Consider the following 27,293-nt stretch of genomic DNA (forward strand, 5'->3'; position numbering starts at 1 on the left):
TTCCTTAAGTATGCTATCAGTAGATTTTTATAAGAGAAAAAAAACAATCAAGAGAGTAGAAATTATAATATAGTTGGAAAGAGAAGTTCAATATATCGTAGTAGATTCTCTCATTATAATTTTGATTCTTACACATTACATCTCTCTCTTACAAACCAATATAGCATTGATGACAGATGACAACGACGATTATGATGTTGAACGTGGTGAGATTCTTCGGTTTGAATTTTGAAGGCATGTATGTGCTTTAGAATTAAGAGAAGAGAATGTTTTGCGATTCTTCAGTTTGAAGGGATGTATGCGCTTTACAATCTTCTGGTCGATGTTTTGTCTTTTTTTATGTTCCCTGAGTTGTGGAACCTGTGAACGTGGTGCGATTGTTCAGTTTGAAGGCATATATGTACTTTAGAATCAGAGATGCGAACGTGGTGTGATTCTTCAGTTTGAAGGGATGTATGTGCTTTACAATCTTCTGGTCGATGTTTTGTCGTTTATTTTTTTGTTCCCCGAGTTGCGGGACCTGTGAATTCATTCATCTGGGTTCTTTCCTTGGTGTCCAGGTTTTGTTTGGGAATTGGTGGAGCCGATGAGCTGCCCTTCAAAAAGAATTTGCTTTTGGTGGAGTTGCTCGCTATAATGGGTTACTGAGTTCCTTTAGAGGTAACTAACCCTCCGCACTTTGCTTTAGTTTTGCTGCTTTTGACTTTTTTCACTTTTTGATTGCCGTCATCGTTTTATTTGTTGTGAATGCGTTTTATGATCTAAATTCTAAGAGATTTTTCAGTGTGTCTGGAAGCTGGGCACATATACCATATGTCTAAATCGCAGGCTCTGCTTTGGCTTTCTAGGAAGGAGGGGTGGCTTTGTGTGTCCCTTTCATTCATACAATTTTTACTAGCCTATGCTCACACACTGTGTGAGAGCAATTTTGTTTGCTTTCTTTATTTGTTTTTTTTATTGCAAGGTTTGTGCAGACATGGGGTAGAAATAAGAAGTGGGTGAGATGCTATGATGACATGTGGGTGAGAGAAGAAAAAAAAAATTGTAAAATTTGTTTGTGTGAAAGTACATTACTCCTATGATTTTATTTTGTGATGTAACATATAATATCAAATTATCTTTTCACTTTCTTTTGGTTGACAAAAAGAGTTTTGTTAAGAAGTAGTTTAGATTTGTTAAAATAAAATTTCTAACTTCTCAGGAAATTATTAGTATTTTTTTAATTGTTTTCACTATATAAATGATTATATTTTTCGATAGAAAGTGACTCAGATTGTAAAGGTTGGAAAATACAATGACCATATTGACTAAATAAAAAACATGGTAACTAAAATAGATTTTAACCGTACACAATGACCAAAAAGACTTTAACCTATAAAAAGTATTGTGGGGCCCAAACTGCCTACTTGTTTTGTAGTAAAAAAATCAATTCAATCACTGTTCAATTGCTTAATTCTTATCGTTGTTTTTGTTTGACATTTTCAATCCGATCACAAAGATATAGAGAGATGTGCAAGACTTTAATAATTGTGGGTGAAAATAGAAGGTATTGCCAACTTTTGAGGAGTAGGCATCAATTCCCTATACCATTTAAGTTAATTTTGACCTACAGGGCTCATCAAATGAGTTTGAGTATTCAATTACTTACACTATCAGAGATCAAACTGAGTGTATGCATGATGGGAGGAGCAAAGAAGGCTCCACTTATCAAATGTGTCCAAGAAGAATGCACATATATGTATATCACATATTTCACATCTATCACTAGTTTCACGCAAAATATAATTTTTTAGCTTTACGTGGTATCGCTCATTCGGGATGACTTTATGTGGCCTCGTTATTTGGCGATGACTTGTTGTATTCACTGATACAAATATGTTGCATTTATCGTTTTGTGGTATGGGGCGATGACTTGTGGTCACTGATACAAATCTATTGCGTCTATCGTTTTGTGACATATTAGTATGGTGGCGTGTGTAGTTTTGGTACATGTGGTAGCCGTTTAGGGGTTTACTATAGTTCCCTTGTCTGAGAAAATTCACACTAGATCATTTTTTGGTCACTGGAGCATTGTCCCCATCAACACTTCTGTATTTGTTTGGAAAGTTAAGTGAAAGGATAATGATAGGGATACCAAATTTTTAAATCAAACTTGCAAACCAAATGATGTATCGCCAATAGGAAATAAGCACATTAATCAACACTTAAGTAGTAATCAAATTATCAACATCCACATCATTTGATTTAGAAATTTATTCTCCCTAGCATTACCCTAAATGAAATATCAACCTATCGCTTCTTGTAAAAAAGAAATAGTAAAAAAAGAAAATATAAGAGCACAATTAGACCAAAAAAGAAAAAAAGAAAGAAAGAAAGAAGAGATAAAGAAAATGAACCGATGAGATAAAAAAAAAAAAAAAAAGATCCAAGTAGAAGTGGAAATCAAAGCTAACGATTGAAACACCCTTAACATTGAATGATACATAGCATTGAAGCCTTAGCCAATTTTATACTTTACTTCGGTCTTTTTCTTTTGTGAGAATGATATTCTTACTTGTCTTAGTAGTTCAAATTTCTCATCTTACGTCAGAATGAGATTCTTTCAAGTTTCTATAAGCTTCTCTCCACTTCTCTCATTTGATTTCATTCTCTCCCTTCATCTTCCAAATCTTGTAACCATTTTGGAGACTTGTATTTTCAAAATTGTTAATATTTTGGACTGCAGGTTCTTCCTTGTCAAATCGGGACTTTGGTTTGTTTTCGTTCCTGGATCTTGTTGCTTCCCTTATTTTCGAAATATACTATGATTTCTTATCTTGTTCTTAGCATTTATATAGAGTAGTGTCATTTTTTTTTTGTCAATAGTTACGTGGGGTTCTGAGGAGTAAGACAGGCTAACTTTGTTTCATTTTTTACTTTCACATATGCTCGATTAACATAAAATCTCGTTGAATAACTGGGCAGGTTGAATATGACAACTACAGTTGTTCCTACAGTTCTTAGCTATAAGAACTACAAGGATTGGAGTTTTCGGATGAAGACCTACTTTTTGGCCGAAGATCTTTGGGACATCGTCAGCGGCACCGTTACGAAACCTCCTGAAGGAGAAGAACATAAAGCTTGGAAGAAGAAGGATGCCAAGGCCTTATACGCAATCCAGAATTCTTGCGGGGATAACACTTACAAGCTTATCAAAGGCAAAACCACGGCCAAAGAAGCATGGGATACTTTGGTACAAAAAGTTCGTTACGGGTCTGTAAATTTATCAGATGAAGATTCATCAGATGAAAATTCATCAGATGAAGATTCACATGATGAAGGTACGTACATACATGAAAAGTTGAAGGAAATAAACATACGGCAATGGTTGTACTTGTACCTTGTAGGTGATTTAGGATTCTATATATTCTGATTTTTTTTTTTTTTTGGTCAAACTATATATTCTGATTTGATGAGGACTAGTTTGTAATTATTTTGACATGCGTAGGCATGTGCATAACGGGAAAAGAAAAAGAGTACTAAGAATTGAATGACAACATCTGTCATCTTAACATCAAAATTTTCATTTTCAGCAAACAAGCCAGTTTGTCATGTGTATCCAACTCCGCCTGATCATGATGCTACGCTAGGGTCTGTAAATTTATCAGATGAAGATTCATCAGATGAAAATTCATCAGATGAAGATTCACATGATGAAGGTACGTACATACATGAAAAGTTGAAGGAAATAAACATACGGCAATGGTTGTACTTGTACCTTGTAGGTGATTTAGGATTCTATATATTCTGATTTTTTTTTTTGGTCAAACTATATATTCTGGTTTGATGAGGACTAGTTTGTAATTACCTTGACACGCGTAGGCATGTGCATAACGGGAAAATAAAAAGAGTACTAAGAATTGAATGACATCTGTCACCTTAACATCAAAATTTTCATTTTCAGCAAACAAGCCAGTTTGTCATGTGTATCCAACCCCGCCTGATCATGATGCTACGCTAGAGTCGGCAATGGAAGAAGCACTGAGCACTAGAGGTATATATGTATACTAATTAATTATTGTATATAATTCTATTTAATAGTAATTAACGATAAACTTTTAGGTCTAGTATGACTAACCACTAACATCACCGATAGACCTCGGTGATATTAATTAGGGATGAAATTTCCTATATATATTGTATATTATTTTGTTATATTGTCCAATGTAGGATTATTTTGTTAAGTTTTAAGTCAAACTTCCCATTTGTTTTCAAATTAGGAGTGGAATCTCCCTCTTATATATATATATATATATATATATATATATTGGTTATATTTTCCGTAGAATTTCCCATTTGTTTATTTCAAGAGGAATTGTATTAATTAATTATTTTGATGCAAGTATGGGAAATTTAGCAATTAAGAAACATGGGATGCAGGAGCAGGACATGATGAGAGCATCCAAGAAACTTTCGTGAAATATGTCAAGTCTAATGATTGGGATAATGCGATCAAGTTTCTTCGCCAACATCCCCAGGCAGCAAGTGCAAGGATGACAGATTGGCCATATACAACAGCTCTTCACTACGCAATCGGGAAGAGGTGCAGCGTGCGCATTATACAACAGTTGGTGGATTTAATGGCAAACGCACTATTGGAAACAGCAGACAGCTTCGGATCAGCTCTTGATTGTTTAATAAATGATTGTCCAGAATGGGTTGAAGCAGCTGAATGCATTGTTAAAAAGAACCTCAATATAGTTACTAGTGTACCTTCTAACCGTGTGCCTCTAGTTCTCGTGGCCCAAGGGACGGCAAAGGGGGAAAGATTGGCTCGCTTTCTCTATTCCCTCACTCCACACGAACAACTAAATGTTTCCCAGGCCACTCATCTTATTTCTCTTGGTTTTCATCTCCAGAGACTTGGTACAATTTTTTGCCGTGTGATTTCTTTTTGGTTACAAATTTTGACTGTATACTTACAATCTTCTTTTGTCACACTTTTATTATATATAGATATTGCTTGGGATTTGATACAACGTTACCCAAAATTGGCTATAACTAAAGACTTGGACAAGAATATTCCTTTAGTGACATTGGCCTCTAACGGTTCTGCATTCAAAAGTGGAAGCCGACTCAATTTATGGGAAAATTTGATCTATCATGGTTAGTACATTATTGCTTTTTATTTTCTCATTATACTTTTTTTTTTCTAAAAGATAAAACTTGATATAAGTCTAATTTTGTGAGTTACTATTTGGATTAGTCTACCAATTACGTGAAATTAGTCCAATTTGTGTCACTGTTAGATTCAAACCAAGGACCTCTACCTTACAAGTGAGAAGAAATACCATTAATCGTAATACTAAGTGACAATCCATAGCTAATTAAAAAAACTCATTGTTATTTGTTTGGTTTGAGGGCCGAGTTCTTTGGGAATGTTTAAGAACGCTGGAACGGTTTAAGTAATCACTCTTAGGGGGCGTTTGTTGCGCCGGACTATCTCAGACTGGACTAGCTTCAAGGACTAAGCTGGATTGGTTTAGACTAGACTAAGGGCTGGTTTGGTGTTGCTGTGCTTTGAAAAAAAATTGCTGTGAGAATAAGCGGCTGTGCTGTGAGAATAAGCGGCTGTGAAATAAATCAGTAGAGTGTTTGGTAAACTTTTTTTTAAAAGTGCTTTTGGAAAAAAGAAAAAAAACAGTCTAATAGTGGATCTTTTCATTAAAGAAGCACGGTAGCTTCGAGTGCTTTGAAAAAAAGCCGGTTTTCCAAAGCTACAAATAGCAGCTTCAGCTTTTTCCTTTGATTTCAGCTTATTCTCACAGCAGCTTCCAAAATACGCCATTTTTTTTTCAGTTTACCAAACACCTAAAACCCTCACAGCTTTTTTTCTTGGGTGCTTTTTTTTTAAGCACCTCACTCCCAAACTAGGTCTAAGCTGGATTGGCTTAGACTAGATTAAGCTGGATTAACTTAGTGAAGCGTTTGGTGCAGTGTCGGACTAAATCACGGACTCAATTATTTTTGTAGATCAAATATTTTTCTGTCATGTTTAATTCATTTTTTAATAATTTATTATTATTATACACACTTTTTTAATTTGACTCCCTCTCTCCCCTGTCGCTCTACTTCTCTTCTTTCTTTCTTTCATACGTTTCCTGTTCTTGGCATGCCAGATTGCTCCCATTCCCATTAAAAATCAAACTCAGAAAAATCAAACCCATACTTTCTCTTCATTTCATTTTCTTTCTCTTCAATTCAAACCTTCTCTTCTTTTAATTTATTTCTCTTCAAATCAAACACAGAAAAATCCCAATTTTTTTTTTCAATTTACAGAGGCGTCATCAATTTTTGCAAATCGACGTCAATCGCTCTTGCAGAAGAAAGCAACAAACTTGCCGGCGCATCTTCCTAGCGGAGCGCTTGAGGCCTCGAGGAGGACGCCATGGTCAGTGCTCAAAATTAAACCCACACCACCAAATCAATCGAAGTTTTCCTGCAGTGGCAGTCGTCGTCCTCCCTAGGCTTACGGTGATAGCCTGGCTATGGTGATGGCGCCGGAGAAGAAGGTGGAGCGCAGAGGGACTGGGTGTCTAGGTTTAGCAAGCAAAAATTGGGAATTGGACGTAGGCCTCATTTCCTTTCTAGTCCCTGTTAATACCAAGCGAAAGCTTGGGATTAGATAAACGGCTTTAGTGAAGTGCGGCGGGACTCGTAGTCGAGGCGAGTCCCACTTATGTTAGTCCAACAACTTACCAAACATGGGATTATAGTCTTGCTTAAGACAGTCCAAGCCAGTCCCTCTTAAGGAGTTGCAACAAACGCGCCCTTAAGGGTTATATGTTTGGGGAGCATTTTGTGCTCACCACCTGCTCACCATACACCTAATTAATTGACAAGTGTCATTTCACTTAATCTTGGTTAATTTTTTTTTCAAAATTGAAAAACTAACATTTAATGTGAAAGTTAACTAAAATTAAGTGAAATAACACGTATCAATTGATTAGGTGTATGATGAGCATACATCATAGTTTATGGTAGTGAGCAAAAATGCTCCCATATGTTTGTGATATTGTGTACAATGTATAGTAATAAACATTAAAGGCTTATTTACAACAACTCCTGAACTCAGAAGACATTCTTACTTTGCCCCATGGACTTAAATCGTGTCACCTAACTCATGGACAAGCACAACCTAACATAAAAATCTTGCTTCAAAAGAATATTTCATTGAATTAATGATTGGGCTTGTATTCTTATCTTGATAGGTATCCGCATAAAACCTCTTCCTCCCATCAACAAGGAAAAACATGAAAGTGACCAAAAAGAGAATCAAGGGCATCATCTCATTTCCTCAGGTATTTTACATGTCTGCAATCCAATTTAATTTTTGTTAATGCCATGCCAATGCTACTACAAAATATATGAACACAAAATACTTCAAACACAGAAAATAAACAAAATGGGCAGACTATAGTGCCCCTTAAAACCGAAATAGAATAAGGCACCTTAATTTCACCCACAACCTTCCATTCTTCTCGGCCCAGGACAACCTTGACTCACCTTCCCCCTCCCCAGTCTTCCACATACATACACAAAATGTAATTAAAATTCCAAATCTAGAGGAGAGGATCATTTTTACCTCTTGGGTCGAGGTCCTATTCCGGCAAGTTTGGCCAAAAATCCCGCTGTCACCATTTCTTAGATCTGAAATTGAGGAAATTCCGCCACGAATTTGTAGAAACTAACTTGGGAATTGAAAAGAGGACCGGAAGAGTTTCTGAAGGTATAATTTGACAGTCGTTGGTGACCGGTGGACGTCGACGCTGCTTGTCTTTACTGGGTTGCTGTTGCAGCGTGAAAGGGAAGCGGAAGAGAGAGGATGCGGGAGGGAGGAGGGAGAGAGAATGGTTTTCTAAAATTTTAAACCTTATTTATTAAGTTCACCTTTCAGACTCCTCCCAAGTCCCAAATCCTTCTAACGCGCGCAGCGCAGCACAGCAGCGGGTCCGCGACATCCAAGGTTTTAAATAAGATCTCAGTTTATCAGCTGAAGTTTTTAACATTTTATTATTTTATACTTTTTTTTTTCATTTCAATCTGGAACATAAATCATAATTTTAAAATATTTTTATACATCTATTAAATTTTTCGTTAGAGTTTCCGTTAACTACTGACGTGGGACCTACCTAAACACTGACACATCGACTACACTTTTGAAAGTGTAGGGGTTCTTAAGTCCTTGGGTCCTTCCACCTATTGGACTAGTCTTTTGGGTTAGGCTCTTCCCTTGGGCTTGAGTACTTAACATTGGTATCAGAGCCTAGGTGCCCGACGCTGCGAGTCTCGGTGATGTGACGTGCCGCCTCGTGATTACCGCCTTGGGAGTATGAGCTCCAAGGGACTTGGTGACGAGGGACTGGGCGACGTGATTATCGCTGTGGGCGTCGGGTCTTCTGAAGAGTGGTGTAATGTTATGATCCCACATCGACTACACTTATGAAAGTGTAGAGGTTCTTAAATCCTTGGGTCCTCTCACCTATTGTACTAGTCTTTTGGGTTTGACTCTTCCCTTGAGCTTGAGTACTTAACACTCAGATCTGTTTCTCCCTCTCCAATATCTTCCTCCAAATTCCAAACCCTAATTTTCACAAACCAGCGCAGAGACCTCCATTGTCCCCAATCCGCACCGTCTCGCACTCTCCCGACGCTGATAGCAGTGTCAGTGTGAGGCGTTTGAAGCAATTTATCTTCAATTTCAGTTTACCAGTGCACGAGTTAGGCTTTTGAATGTTCTCCGGCAGATGGCGATTTAGTTCCTGAAGCTTTTGTTCTCTGCGGAGTCGTGAGAGTCTAGGTTTTATACGGAAGAATGCAGAGCTCTGCGCCGGCTCAACCAAAGGTGATATTGCAATGGCTTCACAAGGAAATGGGGTACCGGTCTTTGGGTCCGTACAGTGCTGCTTCTAGCAAATCGCAATTGCCCTCAATTCATTTGCTGAGGAATATATTTTTTTGATAGGATTTACTGAGGAAGATTTGCCGTGGGAATATGATACCATTTGGAATTTCTTGATTACCCATTTAGGTTTAGATTTTTTAAATTTTTAATTATTATTTTTAATTATTTTTAATTATTTAATGTTCACATGAGCCAAATTGACATATGGCTTCCAATCATAGATTACGTAGACGCGACGTCATCAGATAACAAAGGTTTTGATGGAAAACTTGACAAATAGATGAAAGTTTCATAGAATTATGACCTTAGATACTAGATTGGGACGAAAAAAACTTGATGTATGAAATATTGAAAAACAATGAACTTTAAAATAGTAAACTAAGATTTACTCTTTTAAATATTTAATTTTACAAAAATATCGATAACTCATTTTATGGATATATTGACATATATTACATACAGAGCAAATTGGATTAATCATCCTCGTGGTCATAGGGAACTTATTCGATGGTCCATGTGGTAAAAAAATTAAGAATTAAATCTATGTGGTCAAGATCGTCAGTGAATTTAATCCAAAAAAAAAATTCTATTAAAGAAAAGCAAGGGCAAAATTGCATTTTCAACTTCAGTTCTCATATGGGAGCTCGGCAGAGCTCTTAATTTCTTCCCCGGAAGCTTCTTCGTCGACTTGGCAGCGAAATTCTTCTCCTTCGGCACCTCAATCGCCGATGCAGTCCCCCATATGACGCTGTTCACGAACTGAGTCCTGCTCTCACCGCCGATCTCTCCTTTTTCTGTTTCTTTCCTATGTCCTTACTTTTTATATATTGGGTGCTTAAGGAATGGTACCATCTTTGACCCAATTTCATCGTAGCTGGAGAAAGTATTAAATTAAAAGCATAAGTCATCACTAATCTATAGGGGTAGGGGCACATACAAGATAGGGAGGGTGTTAGGTCCGAAAAATCTATCCAACTCTACGAATGAGAAATCTATTTGGATCCTCTTGGTAAGGATCCTAGAGATCATCAAATCACATCCGTTCATCGTACATCGTGAGTTAGAAATTATTGTAAATTTTTTTATTTAAAATTGAATATAAACAGTACCCGACGAAAACTCACATCCGTTCATCCCAGTTTCAAATTCTTCTTTCCGAGAAGAAATTGTTGAAATGTCTCACATCAACTGTATCTATGAGAAAAGAAGAGTTTAAATATCCTAACTCTACATTAATTAACACCGAAACGTTTTGTGATAAAACCTCACACCTGACGGATTGTACAGGTGGTAATTACCAAGTTTGGGACATTATCGGTATTGTTGGAAGTGGGCCCTCGGCTCGTCTCACTGATAATTCTACATAATATCAGAGCCAGGAAGCGGGCCAATAATGTAGTCCCGTCTCACTGATAAATACCTATGTATTTATTCAAACATCCACACAAAATTGTAATTCACTTTCCTCATGTTGTTCAATGACTTTCATGTTTCATGTGGTGCATATGTGTACGAACTTGTGTTTAAAAATGAGGTAGATTGTATGAATTTTCATTATTTATTGGAATTTGAATAGAATGTTTTTTTTTTGTCATCAAATTTGACATGTAATGCAGGAATGACTTTATTCCGAGGACTACTGGCGAATCTCCAAACACTTTTGGGTAGGCCAGATACACTTTCATATCGTTAATTGATTTTTTGATGATATTTTTACTAATAGTCAACTAGAATCTGCGTACACTTGTTTTTTTTTCTTTTTTTAATTAGAAGGAGAGAGGGAAAGAGAGAACGTGGATGGGAGTGAGAGTGGGAGTGTCAGGTTTTTGTTTTGTTTTTGTTTTTTTTTAATGTTAGATATGTCTTAACATAATCTGTAGGTTATGCTTCAATAAATTAAAAAAAATTAGGTTATGTGAAATTATGTTATTGCTCATAATTTTTTGTATAAAAGAAAACTAAATGGTCTTTTCACCTTCTTTTAGTTGACAGAGGGTTCTATTAATATAGGTAGTTTAGATATTAATTTAAAATGATTGTAACTTTGTATTTGTTTTTAATAAACTTAGGAATCACTCATATATATCAAAAGAAATTGATGCATGAGCGGGTCCAACAATTTCTACCTCTCATGTGGAAAGCGAGCGAAGGAGATGGGAATATTTTAAAAAGACAAAAATTGATCAAAGCATTGTGCGTGGCAGCAGAACGAGGGCATGTGGAGTATATTTTTTCTTTTCTCAAATGTTCCACATTGGACTTTGATGCAGTTCAGAATGAAAAAGGCCAAAACCTGTACCAAATTGCCGCTGAATGCCGTCACCACAAAATTTATAATCTTATACATGTCCACGATCAGTTGCGCAAGAATGGTATAACATTATACTTCTATCCTACTGCCGAAATGAATAGAGTGGGGACAACAGAATCCTATCTGGGGAAGAAAGATGACTTTGGGAATAATATGCTACATACGGTAGCAACTATTAGCCCATCGTCACAAATTCATGACATTCAAGGTGCAGCTTTGCAAATGCAAAGAGAACTACAATGGTTTAAGGTGACTACTTATCTATCTATCCAACTACATAAGCTTATATTTATGAAATATTTTGCCTACATGTTGGTTTATATATATATATTTTTTGTGACTATAATTTTCTCCTACTCCTTCACATATTTTTGCTACTTATTTATTCAATTTCAAAGAAAAAGAAGAGAAAGCATAAATTACTCTCTTTAAAAATAAAAAATTAAAACAAAAATTTTGTCCACATGCACAAGACGAGAAAAAAAAATGAAAATAAAAAGGGAAACATTATTATTTAACTACCTACTTTACTATCATCCTACATGCTTAACTATTGATTTTGGGTTATCTGGTGTCTCAAACGACAAAAGTTCAAGGATTTATATGAAGAGATAAAGATTTCAAAGTCACATCCATAAATAATTTTGTCAAAAAAAAAAATGCAGGAGGTAGAGAGGATTGCAAATCCCATGGATCTTGAATCTGTAAACAAAGATGATAAGACACCACGAAAAGTATTTACGGAGAATCACAAAGAATTGGGGAAGGAGGCAGAAAAGTCAATGAAGGAAATAGCAACTTCTTGTACAGTTGTAGGTGCTCTCATTGTCACCATCATGTTTGCTGCAGCATTCACAGTTCCTGGTGGAAATGATAAAAATGATGAAAAGGCAGGTCCTCCTACATTCTTAACTAATAAGGTATACACAACTTTTATAGTTTTAGATGCAATCTCACTCTTTTCTTCGACAACCTCTGTTATCATGTTTTTGGGCATTCTCACGTCACGTTATTTTGAAGATGATTTCTACAAATCTTTGCCCATAAAAATGATAATAGGCCTTCTCACCCTCTTTTTATCTATCGCCACAATGATGATTGTTTTTTCTTGTGGCCTTTACATTATGCTTGACGAGAAATCCTCCATTGTTGTCCCAAGCATTTTGCTTGCCACTGTTCCAGTTACCTCCTTCATCTGGATGCAATTTCCGTTGCTTGTTGAGTTATTCATATCTACTTTTGGACGGGGAATATTTTACAGGAACCAGAAAAAATTGTTTTGAATTCCTATGTTATCTTTAGTTGGGTTTGGATTTGCTACTTTTTAAAAAACTTGTAAAGAGAAGCCAATTTATGCACTTTCTATTTGTCCAATTATGTATACGCATTCTATTCGACAATTGTGTATGCGCTTTCAATTTGACAACTATGTATGCGCTTTCGATCCTTAAAGAATTTCAACTTCAATTTATATTTTTGAGTTTTCTTTATTGATGAATTTCTATTTTGAGTTAGTTACTAAGACAAGCTATATAGGCTCTACTTTAGTGTCGATAATATGAATTCATTGAAGAAATCCCAAAAGGGGGAAAAGTACATCAAAGACATAACAATTAAAATACCGGAGGACATGCGGACGTGGTAGTTCATTGCGTGACAGGACCAAGACCATAGACATCATATTTATGAAAATTACATATACATCTAAGAATGTTTTTAACTTTGAAAAGACGATTCACGTGTTACTAGCTTAAAATGTGTTTCAAACATGAGAAACCTTTCCACAAATATTATCAACATTAACAACAATAGATGTATTATGACATGTAATATATCAGCTTGTATATCGAATAAGAAAAAATTAGTATCCGGTCCATATCTACTTATGTTCATTAACTGAGACCTTATTAGTTTTCAGATTTTGATCGAGTCTCTAGCATAAATGTATTAATGCTTTTACATGTCAGTTACATAATTTTTTAAAATAAAAATTTAGTAATTGATCTACGGTTTTAATACTCACACCTCAATTAAACTTATAACTAAGTTTCAATTCAAAACATTTCCAAAATAAAAAATAAAAGTTTGTACTCGTTAATTTTTTATAAAAGGATTGTACTCATTTATTTAATTTTTCAATTTTTTGTAGTCTTAAATGTACCAATTCTTAAATATACCAATCTGTGATATGTAAAATGTACTATTTTTTAATACAAAATGTACCCTTCAATTTTTTTCTAATCCATTTTTTAATCTTGTACGGGTGCATTCTTTTTTGTTTATTTGAAAATGTATTCATGTCAAGTTTAATCGAAAAAAATCACAAATGTTATTAAGCATAATATCTATTATATTTTTTGTGGTTATGAAGAATGTACCCATGTTTTGGTACAATAATTTTTTGGTTAATTTTGATGAATGTACCCATGTGTGTGTGTGTATATATGTTATAGATATTATATTAAAGTGTGATTGTGTGTAAATCTTAGATAGAATTGGTTACTTGTTATTCTTTCCATACTAGGATTGTATTTCCTTGGATGACAATGATTCTTCACCTGTTACTACTATAAATAAAGTCACAGGTTGCGTAACTAATTGTAGTCTTAGTGTGATTAGTTAGGCTTGATTAGTTAGTAATCATTATTAGGAAATGTATATAAACTCAATGGTAACTCTCATTCAATTGTAACTCTTATATGGTATCACCCGCCTCTCTGCCTAACTGCTTCTCTTCCATCCTGATCTGCTTCCTGCGATTTTCTCTGTTCTTCCAAATCTGAATCGTCTTCTTTTCTGATCTTCTTGATCTTCTACCACTTCTCTGATATTGCTCAGCAATTCGATGGCGTCTTGAAGTTCTTCGCTTGTGAATCCAGAGGTCATCGTGTGAAAAAGACTACAGCATACACATCAAGGTGGGTCTTAGTATGATAAAAAATTTCATAGTCCTCTTTGTCTCGTGGGTTTTCTGCGTGATCTGTCATAGGTGCTTGGGAGCATGGCATATATTTCAAAGGGTAGATACTCCAAATTTGAAAGTATTGTCTTCTTTTTCTATCTATACCGTGGAAACATTATAATTGTACGAGCTGGAAATTCGAATGGGAACTGCAATGTTATACCACTCGATATATTCAGTTACACCACAAGCTTGATTCCTTTGCGGAAATATGGTGATTTGATCTAAAGCAGATGTAGGCCAGAGAAATATCTTTGACATGGGAAAGTTACAGAAGTCTACTAGTGTGCCACGGTATTGCAGGGAAGTTGGGCAGAGAAGCAGCACTGCAAGGAAAAACAGTTTTTAGGACAAAATATTTGGCCACGGAAGTAGGACAAGGGTTAACTTACAAGTAACTTCACTTGAATCTTTGCTTATGTACAGGTACTTAATTACTATCTATCTTGCTTTTACTTGTTTTTACTTCTCTTTGATTGTGTTTATTTCACTTTGGTGGATTGTGCGTTGGCTCTGCAGGATGAAGCTAGCTAGGAGCCTTTACCATGAGGACTTTGCCACACCCTTGCTACTGAAGCAAGTTGGGTCATCAACTCTGTCAATTACCGTTTAGCCCCTGAAAGCCATCTCGCCCGGTCTGCTGCATATAATGATAGATTATTTGTGCGTTTGAACGAGTGATTTTAAACAGATGTATTTACTTGAGATTTTGATAGATTTTATAACAGTTATAAATTCATGGAGTTTGTTGATGCACAAAATCGGAGGGGTCTTGGAACAACGTAAATCCGACCGTGAATCTGCAAGAAAGTAAAGAACACAAGATGTATCGTGGTTCACCCCAATGTTTGGGCTACGTCCACACTGATGTTGATATTGTTTCACTCTGAATGATGAATATACAAGAAGGCTAGAGGCAGTGTGCTCTCTAGCCTATTTTCTATGTGCTCTATGACCTAAGCCTTGCCCTCAAACTTGGCCTCCCTTAATGAGGAGAGTGTGGAGTCCTTTTATAGAATAAGGGCTCTTCACTTATTACATATTTGCCCATTCCTTTATTACATAATTACATTTGAGTCCCCCGAGTATTTATACGAGGTCTAAATACGGAGGCCCTAAGTATGGTAAATACGGAGGCCCTAAGTATGATACAAACAGTAGTCTCCCAAGTCTTCAGTCAAGAGAGTCTTTTAGCTGGAGACTTGAAATTCAGTCCATGTGTGGGCCGAAGTAACTAGATATCGTCTAGAACTGAATACTCGATATGAGGCGGTGTTTAATGTGAAATGGTGCTCAACTAGAAGTAGCACATGTTGCAAGGCTGCTCGGCTTGTGGCTTATGTTGCCTTGGTTGGCTCGACTTGTGGCGTTGAAGGTGAGGGAGTCCCTTTTATAGAATAAAGGCTCGCTCATCAATACATAAATGATGGGCTAGAGTTGATGCTCGCGGCGATACTCTCTAATGATGGTGAGGGAGTCCTTTTTATAGAATAAAGGCTCGCTCCTCAATACATAAGTGATGGGTTAGAGTTGATGCTCGCGGCGAGTCGGTTGCTCAGCTCACGGCGATGCTATCTAATGATGGTGAGGGAGTCTCTTTTATAGAATAAGGGTTCGCTCCTCAATACATAAATGATGGGTGCTCTCTAATGAAAGTGAGGGAGTCTCTTTTATAGAATAAGGGTTTGCTCCTCAGTACATAAATAATGGGCTAAGTCCCCCAAGTATTTTTCATGAGGCCCAGTTGCGGAAGCCAAATATATGGTACATAATGTAGTCCCCCAAGTCTTCAGTCAATAGAGTCTGTTGGTTGGAGACTTCAAATTGAATACATGTATGGGCAGAAGTGGCGGTTGTTCGGATGCGGTATTTGTATACCCTGCACTGAAGCTTTGTAGATGAAGCTTTGCAAGTGAAGCTTTGAAGCTGGAGCTTTTGTAAATGAAGCTTTTGAAGCTAGAGCTCTCGAAGCTGGAGCTCTGTAAATGAAGCTTTCAAAGCTGATTGATATGAGTGATGCTCATGAATGTTTATGTTGATTGATATTAGTGATGCTCATGGATGTTGACATGAGTAATGCTCATGAATGTTGACATGAGTGATGCTCATGAATGTTGACATGAATGATGGTCATGAATGTTTATGTATGATTGGTATGAGTGATGCTCATGAATGTTTATGTATGATTAACATGAGTGATGCTCATGTATAATTTTGGAGTACTGGACGTACTTTTGATCACCTGGTTGGTGATAATAGCAGCAGGATGCCGAATAATTTTTTTGTAGTACTGGACATACTTTTGATCACCTGGTTGGTGATAATAGCGGCAGGCTGCCGAATAATTTTTTGTAGTACTGGACGTACTTTTGATCACCTGGTTGGTGATAATAGAGAGTCTGGCTCTTTTGGGCATATGGGCCTTCGCCCTCCACATAACATTCCAACCCATTATTTTGGGCTTGCCCTTTTTTTTATTTTTATTTTTTATTTTTTTTATTATCTTCTGATGGGGTTATACAGATGTGTCTGAAAGATAAATAAATCACATCATTCAAAAATAAATCTGACCCTCTGCTCAATGGGTCATGCCCATAATTCCCTTTTTTGCATGCTATCACCACCGCAATTATGTTTGCTTCTTCTTATTTTCTTTTGCTTTCTGCTTTTACTTTCTGCTTTTCTTGATCTCTTTTCCACCGCACCTCTCTCTTTTGCTTTTGTGTTTCCTCTGCAACTTTGAAGCTTGCCTCGCTTGAACCGACGAATAGGACTCATTAGTGACAGCTTGCACCTCTCTCTTTTGCTTTTGTCGTTCTCTTTTCCACCGCACTTCTCTCTTTTGCTTTTGCTTTCTCCTTTTATTATTCTGTTGCTGCTCCTCCTGCTGCTGAATCCCACCAAAGAACGACTTTTGGCTTGTTTGAAAACGACCACTGCATCCCTGAAGCCAGGCCGTCGTAGAGCATCTTGGCTAACAGGCCGCCATTGTTCATCATTTTCACGGAAGAAAACAAGGGTTTTGTGACAGACTGGTGCTTTTACAACCAACAACTCTCTATCTCTCTGCAAATACAGAACACTGAAACCATGCTAGAAGAAAATTGAAGTTAGTAGCAGGCCTCAATTCCAGTTGGAACAGGAAATCGGGGAACATTTTCGGCTCCTCTCTATCCTTAATTCCTTGCTGGGTGTCTTTAGTATTTTTCATCCAATCGAAAACCTGACTCGAAAAAAGCTCTTGAACTTGGGGATATCAGTCTCGTTTCTGTCCGTCAAAGTTGTCGTGGGTGAGCTCCTCAACGACGTAGTCTTGGCCGAGGAAGTTCCAACTCTGACCCGTGGAGCGCTTGGAGGCGAGCATTTTATTGGACAGAAAGGAAAGTCTCGGTCTTGGAGGACGGAGAGGGACTCCTAACCGACTGCGCCGGTGACGCCGACCACGGCGAGTTTTACAGATTCACATGTTGGTGGTGTCGCTAGGAGAATCCGGATTGTTGGGGAGGAGACCCGAACCCGACTCGGCATAGTGGAAACAAACTCAATCAGCACACTAACCAACCAATAAAAGTAACCTATGAAGTCTATGACAAGGCGGCCATCAGCGGCCCTCCCGGCCGGCTTATGGAAGAATGCTTCGCCGTTATGCGGTTTGATTGACTCAAATGTAGCAGATATGCCGCCAATGTCGGAATCTGAGTCCCCGAAGTTGTAAATTGCCGGAAAAGAACAGGGTGGTAAGTTTTGGCCTCCCACTGCCAAAACCCACGAAGCCAAGAAGGACCCGGATGCCAGAAGCAGTTTCCAAAACTCCATTTTTCACTGTTTGGCTGATGGTAGTGAGGCTAATCAAGCAGCATTTGGAAATGTGAAATCTGGATAGGAAGGGACTGGTTTCTTGGGTTTTTGTGATTTTGCAGATTCACGGTGAAGGTGAAAAAAATGAAAGAGAACACGCATAACTTTTCGTATCGATTCCCACAGATGGCGCCAAATGTTGATGCACAAAACCGGAGGGGTCTTGGAACAACGTAAATCCGACCGTGAATATGCAAGAAAGTAAAGAACATAAGATATATCGTGGTTCACCCCAATGTTTGGGCTACGTCCACACTGATGTTGATATTGTTTCACTCTGAATGGCGAATATACAAGAAGGCTAGAGGCAGTGTGCTCTTTAGCCTATTTTCTGTGTGCTCTATGGCCTAAGCCTTGCCCTCAAACTTGGCCTCATTTAATGAGGAGAGTGAGATTACATAATTACATTTGAGTTCCCCGTGTATTTATACGAGGTCTGAATACGGATGCCCTAAGTATGGTACAAACAGAGTTTAATAGAAATTTTAGTGGACTTACATCGGGGCATGGTTTATTAAAGTGTAAACTACACTATAAAATCTCTCCAAATTCTTTGAAAAAAATCCTTCACTTTTATAAATCATGGTTGAATGCACTCGGACTTTTATAGACTCCTTTAAAATCTAAATTAAATACACAAATTCTATGGACTTTTATAAACTCGTTTAAAATTCTTATTGAATAACCTTGGACTTTCATATATTCATTTAAAATTCTGATTGAATACTCAATTGAATACACCCTTCTTAAATTCCAGACTTACCTTCCCATAACATACATACATCATCCCCTTCCTACAACATGCGAATTTTTTTGAATTAAACTTGGAAAAGGGGTTTTGTAACTTTAATCCTTCAAGAAGATTGAAATTTAAAATAAACCTAGTGTTGGATTACATATTGATTATAGTCCTCAAGAAGATTGAAATTTAAAATAAACCTAGTGTTATATTATATATTGATTATAGTCCTTAATTCAAAATAATTAATGTGTATTTTATTTAATGTCTCCCATTAAATATTTAAATTTATTAATAATACAAATTTTAATTTATTTTTTGACCTAAAAAAAAGTTTTTTTTAATTTATTAATTTAACATTCTTCAAACTTGAATGACTCAATTAATGTACCAAAATCTATGTACCGAAATGTATTATATTGAATTAATGTATTTAAATGTTAGTACTGAAATGTATATACCGAAATATATGCACCAAAATACATTATATTAAATTAAAGTACCTAAATGTGTGTACCGAAATGTATGCACCTAAATGTTAGTACTGAAAATGTATATACCGAAATGTATTAAATTGAATTAAAGTACCTAAATGTTTGTATCGAAATGTATGTAACGAAATGTGTGTACCTAAATGTATGCACCGAAAATGTATAATAATGAATTTAATGTACCTAAATGAATAAGATAAAGTACATCGAAATGTATTGTATAACAAAAATTAGTTTATCTAAATGTTTACAACAAAATATATTACGATGAATGAAATGAAAATGAAAATTATAATAAAAAAATTAATCCACGAAAATTAGGAAGAAAAAAAGAAATAATTAAAACATCAAAATATAATTAATAAATGAGGTGATTAATGTATCAAGGGACTAAAATTCGATTTTGATCTTACTCATGGTTTTAGTCTAAAAGTCATATTTGCCAAGGATTAGAATGAATAGATATAAACAATAATTGGGTATTTCTGATATATTCATTAATCTCCAAAGTGAAATATATATAGGAGTTACAAGTGATATTACATATGTACTTCGTTGATGTGGGACAAAAGACTACCATTTACACTTAACTAATATTTACACATATAACTCGCAACACTCGCCCTCAAGTTGGAGCAAGGATGTCATTCATGCCCAACTTGTCAAGCGAGTTTGAAAACACACTACTAGACGCATCTATAGTAAGCACGTCAGCTAGTTGATCTTCATATCCCACAAACGAAAAAGCAATAACTTCGACATCTAGTTTTTCCTTGATAAAATGCCGACCAATATCCACATGCATTGTACGATCAAGTTGCACGGAATTATAAGCAATCTCTATAGCATCCTTGTTAATTATTACAATGAAGATTTGTTGCACCCTTGGGTTTAAAACCAAAATCCCTTAACAACTTCTTCAACCATAACAACTCACACACTCCATAAGCCATACAACGGAACTCAACTTTTGTACTTGATCTATCAACCACTTTCTGCTTCTTGCTTCTCCAAGTAACTAGATTACCACCCATAAACATTAAGTATCCAAATGTAGACCTCCGATCAGAAATAGAACCTTCCTAAAATGCATTTGTATACCCTTCAACATTTAAATAACTATTCTCCGAGAAAACCAAGCTCTTGCCTGGAGTCATCTTCAAATATCTCAAAATACGAATTACTGCATCCATATGACCTTTACTACTAGAATGCAAAAACTAGCTTACCATGCTAACTGCATAAACGATATCAAAGTACATGTGAGACAAGTTGATTAACACCCCCACAAGCCCTTGGTATTGCTCCTTGAGTAGGAACTTGATCTTAAAATATACCCAAACAATGATTCTGCTCAACCGGAGTATCCCCTCCCAGCAGAACTATCACCGAGTTATGTTTCATCTTGGGACCGGTTTGGATTGGGCTAGGCAGCTAGATTTAATCTGGGTCTTTCAACCTTGGGCCTGGGTTACCAAACCAGCCCAAAGAACCAGAAACAAACAAGGAGGGAGGGAGAGAGAGAGGGGGAGAGAACCAGCCCAAAGAACAAGAAACAAACAAGGAGAGAGGGAGAGAGAGAGGGAGAGAGAGAGAGAGAGATGGCATTTTATCCTCTCACAATCTCTTCACATGAACAGATATCTGTCTCTGAGTCTCCACTCAAAGCGGAAGATAAGAACTTAAACAGAAGAAGAATATGTTATCCGTGGGAATGGGAATAAAGTGCAAGGAAAACCTGAACGCCGCCGTATTGCGGCTGAAGCTGCCGCAGCAAAAGCTTCTATTTGTCAACAATGTTAATCAACGAGCATTGAATTTGAAGCCGAAGACTTGTTCTTTCTCTGTTTCTCACTCGCTGCCAGAGCTGAGGCTCGGACACACTCGTGCCGCAAGAAATGTCAGGCTCTCCGCCGCCGCCGAGTCTCTGGTCGCCGAAGAAACGGCCACCGATGACGACAACACCGCCCCGGAAAAAAAAGGTCTCTTTTTTTCTCCTCCTCAGTATCTCTGTTGGGTTTTTGTGTTCCGTGTCTGTCTTGTTCTGTAATTTAGAACTGTGACATTGTGATATTCCTTAACATTAAGGTTAATTCATAATTGGGTTTATCAACAATTATATGCTGAGCTGAGTTGAATGAATTTGTTTTTATTTTTTTCTCTGGATTTTTTCTGAGGTTGCAGAATTTGAAATTTATCTTACTCAGTTATAAGCATGAAACCATACTTATGGATTGTTCTAAGGGGGCTAAAAGCGTTTTTCTTACGACTAGAAACGTTTCTGGCGAAGTTTGCCGAAAATTTTAGAAGTGCTTATGCATTAGAAAACTCTCTTTAGTGCTAAGTGCTTCTTCTAAAGCACTTGGATTTCAAAAAGTAAATATTTCGAAGTTCTTGTGATAAAAGTGCTTCTATAGAAAGTGCTTATGAATATAATTGGTTACTTGAATTTACCTTTTGATTTCACACTTTTCCAATTACCAAATACAAGTATTAGGTCTGAAAAACACTGCTCTTGTAGTTATAGCTAAACCCTGTTTCTGTTTTTGGATGATATAGAAGCTTGGAGTGGTGGTGAAGCCATTTGAGAAACCGAGGCTCGTATTGAAGTTTATTTGGATGGAAAAGAATATCGGCATTGCGCTGGACCAGATGATACCCGGCCACGGCTCCATCCCTCTCAGCCCCTATTACTTCTGGCCGAGGAGAGATGCGTGGGAGGAGCTCAAGGTCTTGCTCGAAAGCAAGCCCTGGATATCTCAGAAGCAGATGATTATCCTTCTCAATCAGGCTACCGATATCATCAATTTGTGGCAGCAGAGCGGCGGCAACCTGGTGTAAGCTTTTATGTAGAAAATTTGAGTTTTAAGCTGCTGTGTTTGTGTGTTATAGTTAGCAATGCTCTTTTATAACACATTTTGGTTATTTGTGAATCACATTTGTTAGATTTTCTCATCTCTCTTCAGATGATATCGACTGCATCTTCCAAGTTCCAATCACATTTCGTTGTTCCGATCACATTTGTTTCGCTCAAACTTCGTTTCGCGTTTGCAATTGAATCGTGTAGTTCAATATGTTGGTATGCAATCGTCGATGCCAATCTTATGCAAGAGATTTCTCCTGGCAATGTGCATTTCGCTGTCTTGATCTCTTGATCAATCGACTTTAAAGTTGCACAAACTACATGTCTTCGATAGCAGCTCTCACAGCAAGCAACTGCTGCAAAAGCGTCTTCAGAATACAGAACTTGAATACGAATCACGAAAATCATACGGGGTTAGGTACGAATACATAAAACCGAAATCATCCACTTTTTTCAAGAGAAGAATTCTGTATATAATATGGTAACCAATATTTAGAAACAGAGAACTTATGCCATCCAAGACATAAAAAGGGGATCGACACCGACTACTTGGAGATACAAGACAAATAGCTGGAATAAGAGTATAAGAAACCCTATTGAACTTAAACCCACATGGCAAAGTGTTTAGACACAGAAAAGATAGACCAAAGAAAACCCAATTGCCACCATCATTCCTCAAACTCGTGCATGTGATCAAGAAGATAGTTGGCGGCCAGCTCCTCGTTCTTGTTGCATGCAAAGTATACCTCCAGTACTAGCGCCCGATCGAAACCCATAGCTTCAAGCTGCAAGCAAAAGTTTCGAATTGTAAATCCTGACCTAAACAATGATATTTCACACATACCAAGTGGAAAAAATGCACTTGTCACATGCATAGAGAAATACTACTTACGCGTTCAATGGCCTCTCGCTCTTCAGGGGTGACGGTCACAGCCTGTGGCACTGCTGCACCCAACTGCTCCAATAGGTTCCTGAAACATATAGAGTTCAATAACTTTGAACCGTGTGTATTCAATTATCAACAAAGAAATGGCCAAGTAGAGCAGATTTTCTAACCCTTCACCCCCTTCAACGGGTTCATTAATCAAGCGTAAGAAGTCAGCTTGATGAGCTTGAATGAGCTGCATTAGATGTGGATTTTGCTTCCCCAACTCTTGAAGCATAGGCTACAACAAGGTAAACCGCCGTGAGTCCTCAGATTATAATTAGAATGACAATCTCGGCCAAACTGAGAAAATTGGAGGAGAACAAAATAAAATCAGCAAATAAATAATACCTGCAGAATTTGAGGGTTTGCTTGTACCATAGCTCGCAAGGCTTGGAACTGAAATGGTGAATTGGAAACTCATATACAACTCTCAACCACGCAAAAAATAGCAAGAAGCAGACTCACAAATACAAAGATGCATATATACATACCTGTGGACTGTTGCGCAGGAAATCCAAATTGCCTGCACCAGCATTTGCACCCATATTGGGAAGGCCCTGATTCAACGAGTAAATTAATCACTTGACCTATGTTATAATGAGGTACAAAGATTACTAATCAACAATATCTACCTGGGGAAACAGATCAAGTGGGTTTGCATTGGGCCCACCAGTAGGTGCTGCCGGTTGTGGAACCTGAGCTGGAAGATTTGCTGCTGGAGGATTTGCTGCTTGTTCACCAGCAGGAACTTGGGCCGCTGGTGGGATTTCAGCTTGCTCAGGAATGCCCTGACATGGTGACATGTATATCAAATTATCAGTTTCTGTGTCAATCTGATAGTAACGCCTACACATGCTTGCTAATGCATATAGGGATACCATATACTGGAATCAAAACAAGTAATTGATGAGGATTAAACAACCAACATAGTATAAGTTTCCTTTTTCCAATTTTCTTCCAGGCCATGACAGCAAACTTGTATGAAAATAAAACTTAGAATATATGACAAAAACATCTGGTGGACATCAATCTATAATCTGTCTTATAAGTTATAATCCAACTCAAATCACCCGCCAATTTCAATTGTATTTGTAGTTCTGAGAGGGAAAGGATCATAACCAACACCATAGAGCGTCATCATTATAAAACTGAATATCACAAAGCACAAGGTGTTTATCAACAGAAAGCGTAATGGTTCTGAGATAAACAGAGAGACAAATAAATTTGTCTACTGCTAAATGTGTTAGATAGAAAAACAGAAACACACCTACTAATTAATCAAGTTTAATATATTAACTAATAATTTTTTTCCTCCTCATTTTTTGTAATCAAACTTCCTTTTCTATCTAAATTTCCCAACTAGCAACATGAAAACAAATAAAGAATCAAAATATCCCAGTTCAGTACTCACAGAATATAGATACTCAACAGCCCTCTCAGGGTTGTTAAAAGCAGCCCGTAAAGCACGGATAACAGTTTCCCGATCCCAACTTCCTCCACCCATATCTAGAATCTGCTGAACGGTAGACTCTAAAGTAGTTCCTGCAACTAGGTTTGATGCAGCTTGGCCATACACATCTGATCTTGAATCAGTAGGGGCTACAACAGCAGCAGTTTGGGCGGCAGGCTGCGATCTGGACCAATGGATGTAATAGAATTATATATTACATATAAAACCTTGAAATGCAGGTTGTATAGTAAACAACAAAGACAACCTTAATGAGTTAGTATTTCTTAAAAAGAGTCGATAAATGAAAATTAGTAACACTTACAAAAGGGCCATTTATTGGGAACTCAAAATTATTTAAATGATAAATAAAAAATTGAAAAAGAAAGGAACGAGCAAGGGGTAAAAGCATATTGTACAACCAAAACCATAAACTACTCTAAAAATTTAGGAACCATTTGAAAATTGAAATTTCTTCCTCTATTTTGGTAAAAGTATATAATATGAATAAAATATGTAGTTTTCACTAATTTGAAATGTTTATACTTCATATTGCTCTCAGCAGTCAGTAAAAATATTACCATAGAGTTAACATCTATAAGTTTTCTGTCAAACTATTTTAGATGAGTGATTCAAAAGAAAATGCAAGGTGTGAAAGTATACTCACTCTACCACAGCTGGCGCAGGAGCTGGAGCAGGAGCTGGAGCTGCTGGGGGTGGTGCTGCCGAGGTAGGAGCAGTACTAGCAGGTTGGGGCTGCAAAAACATAGCCCACATAAGATGTACTTTCAAAAACAAATATAATACTGCTTATTTTTGTATTGTATACCTCATAATGAGTGGCTATATAGTGAACATCTATACGCCTACAATTCACCAGAAAGTATATGCAACTTCATACGTACAATTCCCCAAACAAGAATCCCCCATACATCATTCCGCCCATATTCACAGAAACCTCTTCCTAGATAATGAAAAGCAAACATGCTTCCAAGGTTTGTTCATTAAGGAAAAAAAAGAAGATGTTCTCTATCCATGGAGTCAATAAAAAGATTATCAGAATCACATGCAGAACCAAAGTGAAAAAAGTTCAATCCAAAACAATGATAAAAAACATAGAAAATGAGCTGACTTTACCTGACTTGTGGCTGCACCTTGCTTACTGGAGGCTCCGGCTGGTGAGGCCTTGGGCTGCAATTGTTAATTAGAACATAGTTAAGTAATTAGCATCTGTAGTATAATTATAATTGTAAGTTTATTAAAAATGCCACATACTTGCTACAACAGTATAGTAATACAATTATAAAAACAACAGACAACTCATAAAACGAAACAACATAAACCAATCAAAGTGAGATACTTAATGGTTATCGCATAACCAACTTGATGCTTAATATTCTCTTTAAGGTTAACAAGTAGACTTCGAAATTCTTTCTTGTAAAGATTGAATAAAATAGTATATATGAGCACAGTTTCATATCTGACAATTACAAATCCTGTCAACAAAAATTACAACACCTTCATTTCTTAAGCAATCCCGACAATTGTAAGAAAATCACTCTCACCTTGGTTAACATTATCACAATAAAACTATTTTCAGCAACATTATTTGCTTCTAGAGTTGTGTCATCCTTAAGAACTTTCCCCTGATGAATAAGCATCTGCTGCGGGGCAGGGTACACATCTGCACCCTGTGCCGTCTCTATAATTGTCTTGACATCAGCAACCTGGGAGAAAGGATTAGCACAATAAGTACCACACTGAGCTGGAAATCATTAAAAAAAAAAGGATACAAAAAAGCTGTTGAGTAACCAAAAGTGAATGCATGAGTTGCTTAGTGTCCTGCATATTAAGTGGGCTAAGTAACGAAACAGGAACTTGAAATAAATCAGTTCGATCTTTCATTCATCCAATCCTGTGTAGGCTTGAGACTATCCCATTCACTTATAAACCATGACTTCGAATCAACGTATAAAGGATAAAAGATTTGAGTCCAAATTAACTAAAAAACTAAACGCCCATAGAAGTGCATCCCTACTCCAATAAACATGAACTTCTCCGAGCGATCAAAGCCGAAAAATTCCGCAACAATGTCAATGTTTGACCATAACACTAACGCTAAAGCTACAGAATTTGCACAACTGGACAACAAATTCACTAAAACTTCAACCAAATTCAACAATTATGCAAACACAAAACAGCGAACAATCAAACAATCTGAACTGAAACTATACCGGGGCGTGAAAAGCCCTAATTAGCATTCAATCCCCAAAAACACTAATTACCCAAAAACTGAAGCGATTAATATCCCAAATTAAGCACAAAAGCAATTGAATTTTCCGTCTCCGATGATTAATTATTGAAAATTTGTATATGCGTGTGTTTATACCGTCTCTTCGGGTTTCACTTCGATCTCGAAGTTGGTGCCCTTCAAAGTCTTGACAAAAACCTTCATCGTCTTCTTCAACTTGTACGATTCGGCCCAATTCGTAGAGTTTCCGCAAGACTTCGATCTCCGGTTGCCGCCGGTCACGTTTTCCAGAGAGAGAGGAGAGAGAAACGCGAGAGAGAGAGAGCAAGAAGTCACTGTGATAACGAAAAGCAGTAGTCCTTGTTCTATCGCTTATATAGTAGCTACAGAAAGTAGAAGCACCGATCCACTAAACTGGCGATTTCTCAGGTAGTAGTTCCATAGCCAATGCAATCACGCCACGTGTAAGATAAATGTGTACCTATCGGTGGGGCTTGGG

At 37.0% G+C, this 27,293-nt stretch overlaps 4 protein-coding genes and 1 long non-coding RNA gene across 12 annotated transcripts; 2 read left to right on the top strand and 3 right to left on the bottom strand.

Moving 5' to 3' along the window:
• The first annotated feature begins 278 nt into the window (after nt 1–278).
• LOC126610019 (uncharacterized) lies at nt 279–12,726 on the top strand. 7 transcript variants are annotated; one of them, XM_050277993.1, is made up of 11 exons: nt 279–296; nt 561–660; nt 2,965–3,320; nt 3,573–3,698; nt 3,944–4,033; nt 4,420–4,905; nt 4,996–5,145; nt 7,251–7,340; nt 10,561–10,608; nt 11,014–11,504; nt 11,921–12,726. In XM_050277993.1, exons 3-11 carry the CDS (start codon nt 2,972–2,974, stop codon nt 12,536–12,538), a joined length of 2,448 nt encoding a protein of 815 aa, XP_050133950.1. In that variant the 5' UTR covers nt 279–296; nt 561–660; nt 2,965–2,971; the 3' UTR covers nt 12,539–12,726. The 7 variants fall into 7 exon arrangements, with proteins under 7 accessions (XP_050133950.1, XP_050133949.1, XP_050133944.1 ...); XM_050277992.1 differs by lacking the exon at nt 279–296 and adding an exon at nt 414–453; XM_050277987.1 differs by lacking the exons at nt 279–296; nt 561–660 and adding an exon at nt 2,576–2,752.
• LOC126610046 (uncharacterized) lies at nt 7,300–8,159 on the bottom strand. Of its 2 annotated transcripts, none has more exons than XR_007618354.1 (2): nt 7,625–8,159; nt 7,300–7,353 (listed from the first exon to the last, which is right to left on the bottom strand). It is a non-coding gene; the product is annotated as an uncharacterized LOC126610046 (long non-coding RNA). The 2 variants fall into 2 exon arrangements; XR_007618355.1 differs by having other exon boundaries at nt 7,491–8,159.
• Nucleotides 12,727–17,631: 4,905 nt separating the features above from the next.
• LOC126610775 (GDSL esterase/lipase At5g14450-like) lies at nt 17,632–18,033 on the bottom strand. The gene has a single exon (XM_050278902.1). It carries the CDS (start codon nt 18,031–18,033, stop codon nt 17,632–17,634), a length of 402 nt encoding a protein of 133 aa, XP_050134859.1.
• Nucleotides 18,034–20,872: 2,839 nt separating this feature from the next.
• Nucleotides 20,873–22,029, top strand: LOC126610037 (uncharacterized). Its single transcript, XM_050278011.1, has 2 exons — nt 20,873–21,287; nt 21,865–22,029. Exons 1-2 carry the CDS (start codon nt 21,005–21,007, stop codon nt 21,891–21,893), a joined length of 312 nt encoding a protein of 103 aa, XP_050133968.1. The 5' UTR covers nt 20,873–21,004; the 3' UTR covers nt 21,894–22,029.
• Nucleotides 22,030–22,159: 130 nt separating this feature from the next.
• LOC126610029 (ubiquitin receptor RAD23d-like) lies at nt 22,160–27,147 on the bottom strand. Its single transcript, XM_050278002.1, has 11 exons — nt 26,933–27,147; nt 26,109–26,270; nt 25,681–25,734; nt 25,211–25,299; nt 24,508–24,730; nt 23,729–23,884; nt 23,588–23,653; nt 23,445–23,492; nt 23,225–23,334; nt 23,061–23,139; nt 22,160–22,953 (listed from the first exon to the last, which is right to left on the bottom strand). The coding sequence occupies exons 1-11, from the start codon at nt 26,996–26,998 to the stop codon at nt 22,837–22,839; spliced, it is 1,170 nt and encodes a 389-aa protein (XP_050133959.1). The 5' UTR covers nt 26,999–27,147; the 3' UTR covers nt 22,160–22,836.
• Between the last annotated feature and the right edge of the window lie 146 nt (nt 27,148–27,293).

Source organism: Malus sylvestris, chromosome 17 (genome assembly GCF_916048215.2).
Source record: "Malus sylvestris chromosome 17, drMalSylv7.2, whole genome shotgun sequence".
Classification (NCBI taxonomy): Eukaryota; Viridiplantae; Streptophyta; class Magnoliopsida; order Rosales; family Rosaceae; genus Malus; species Malus sylvestris.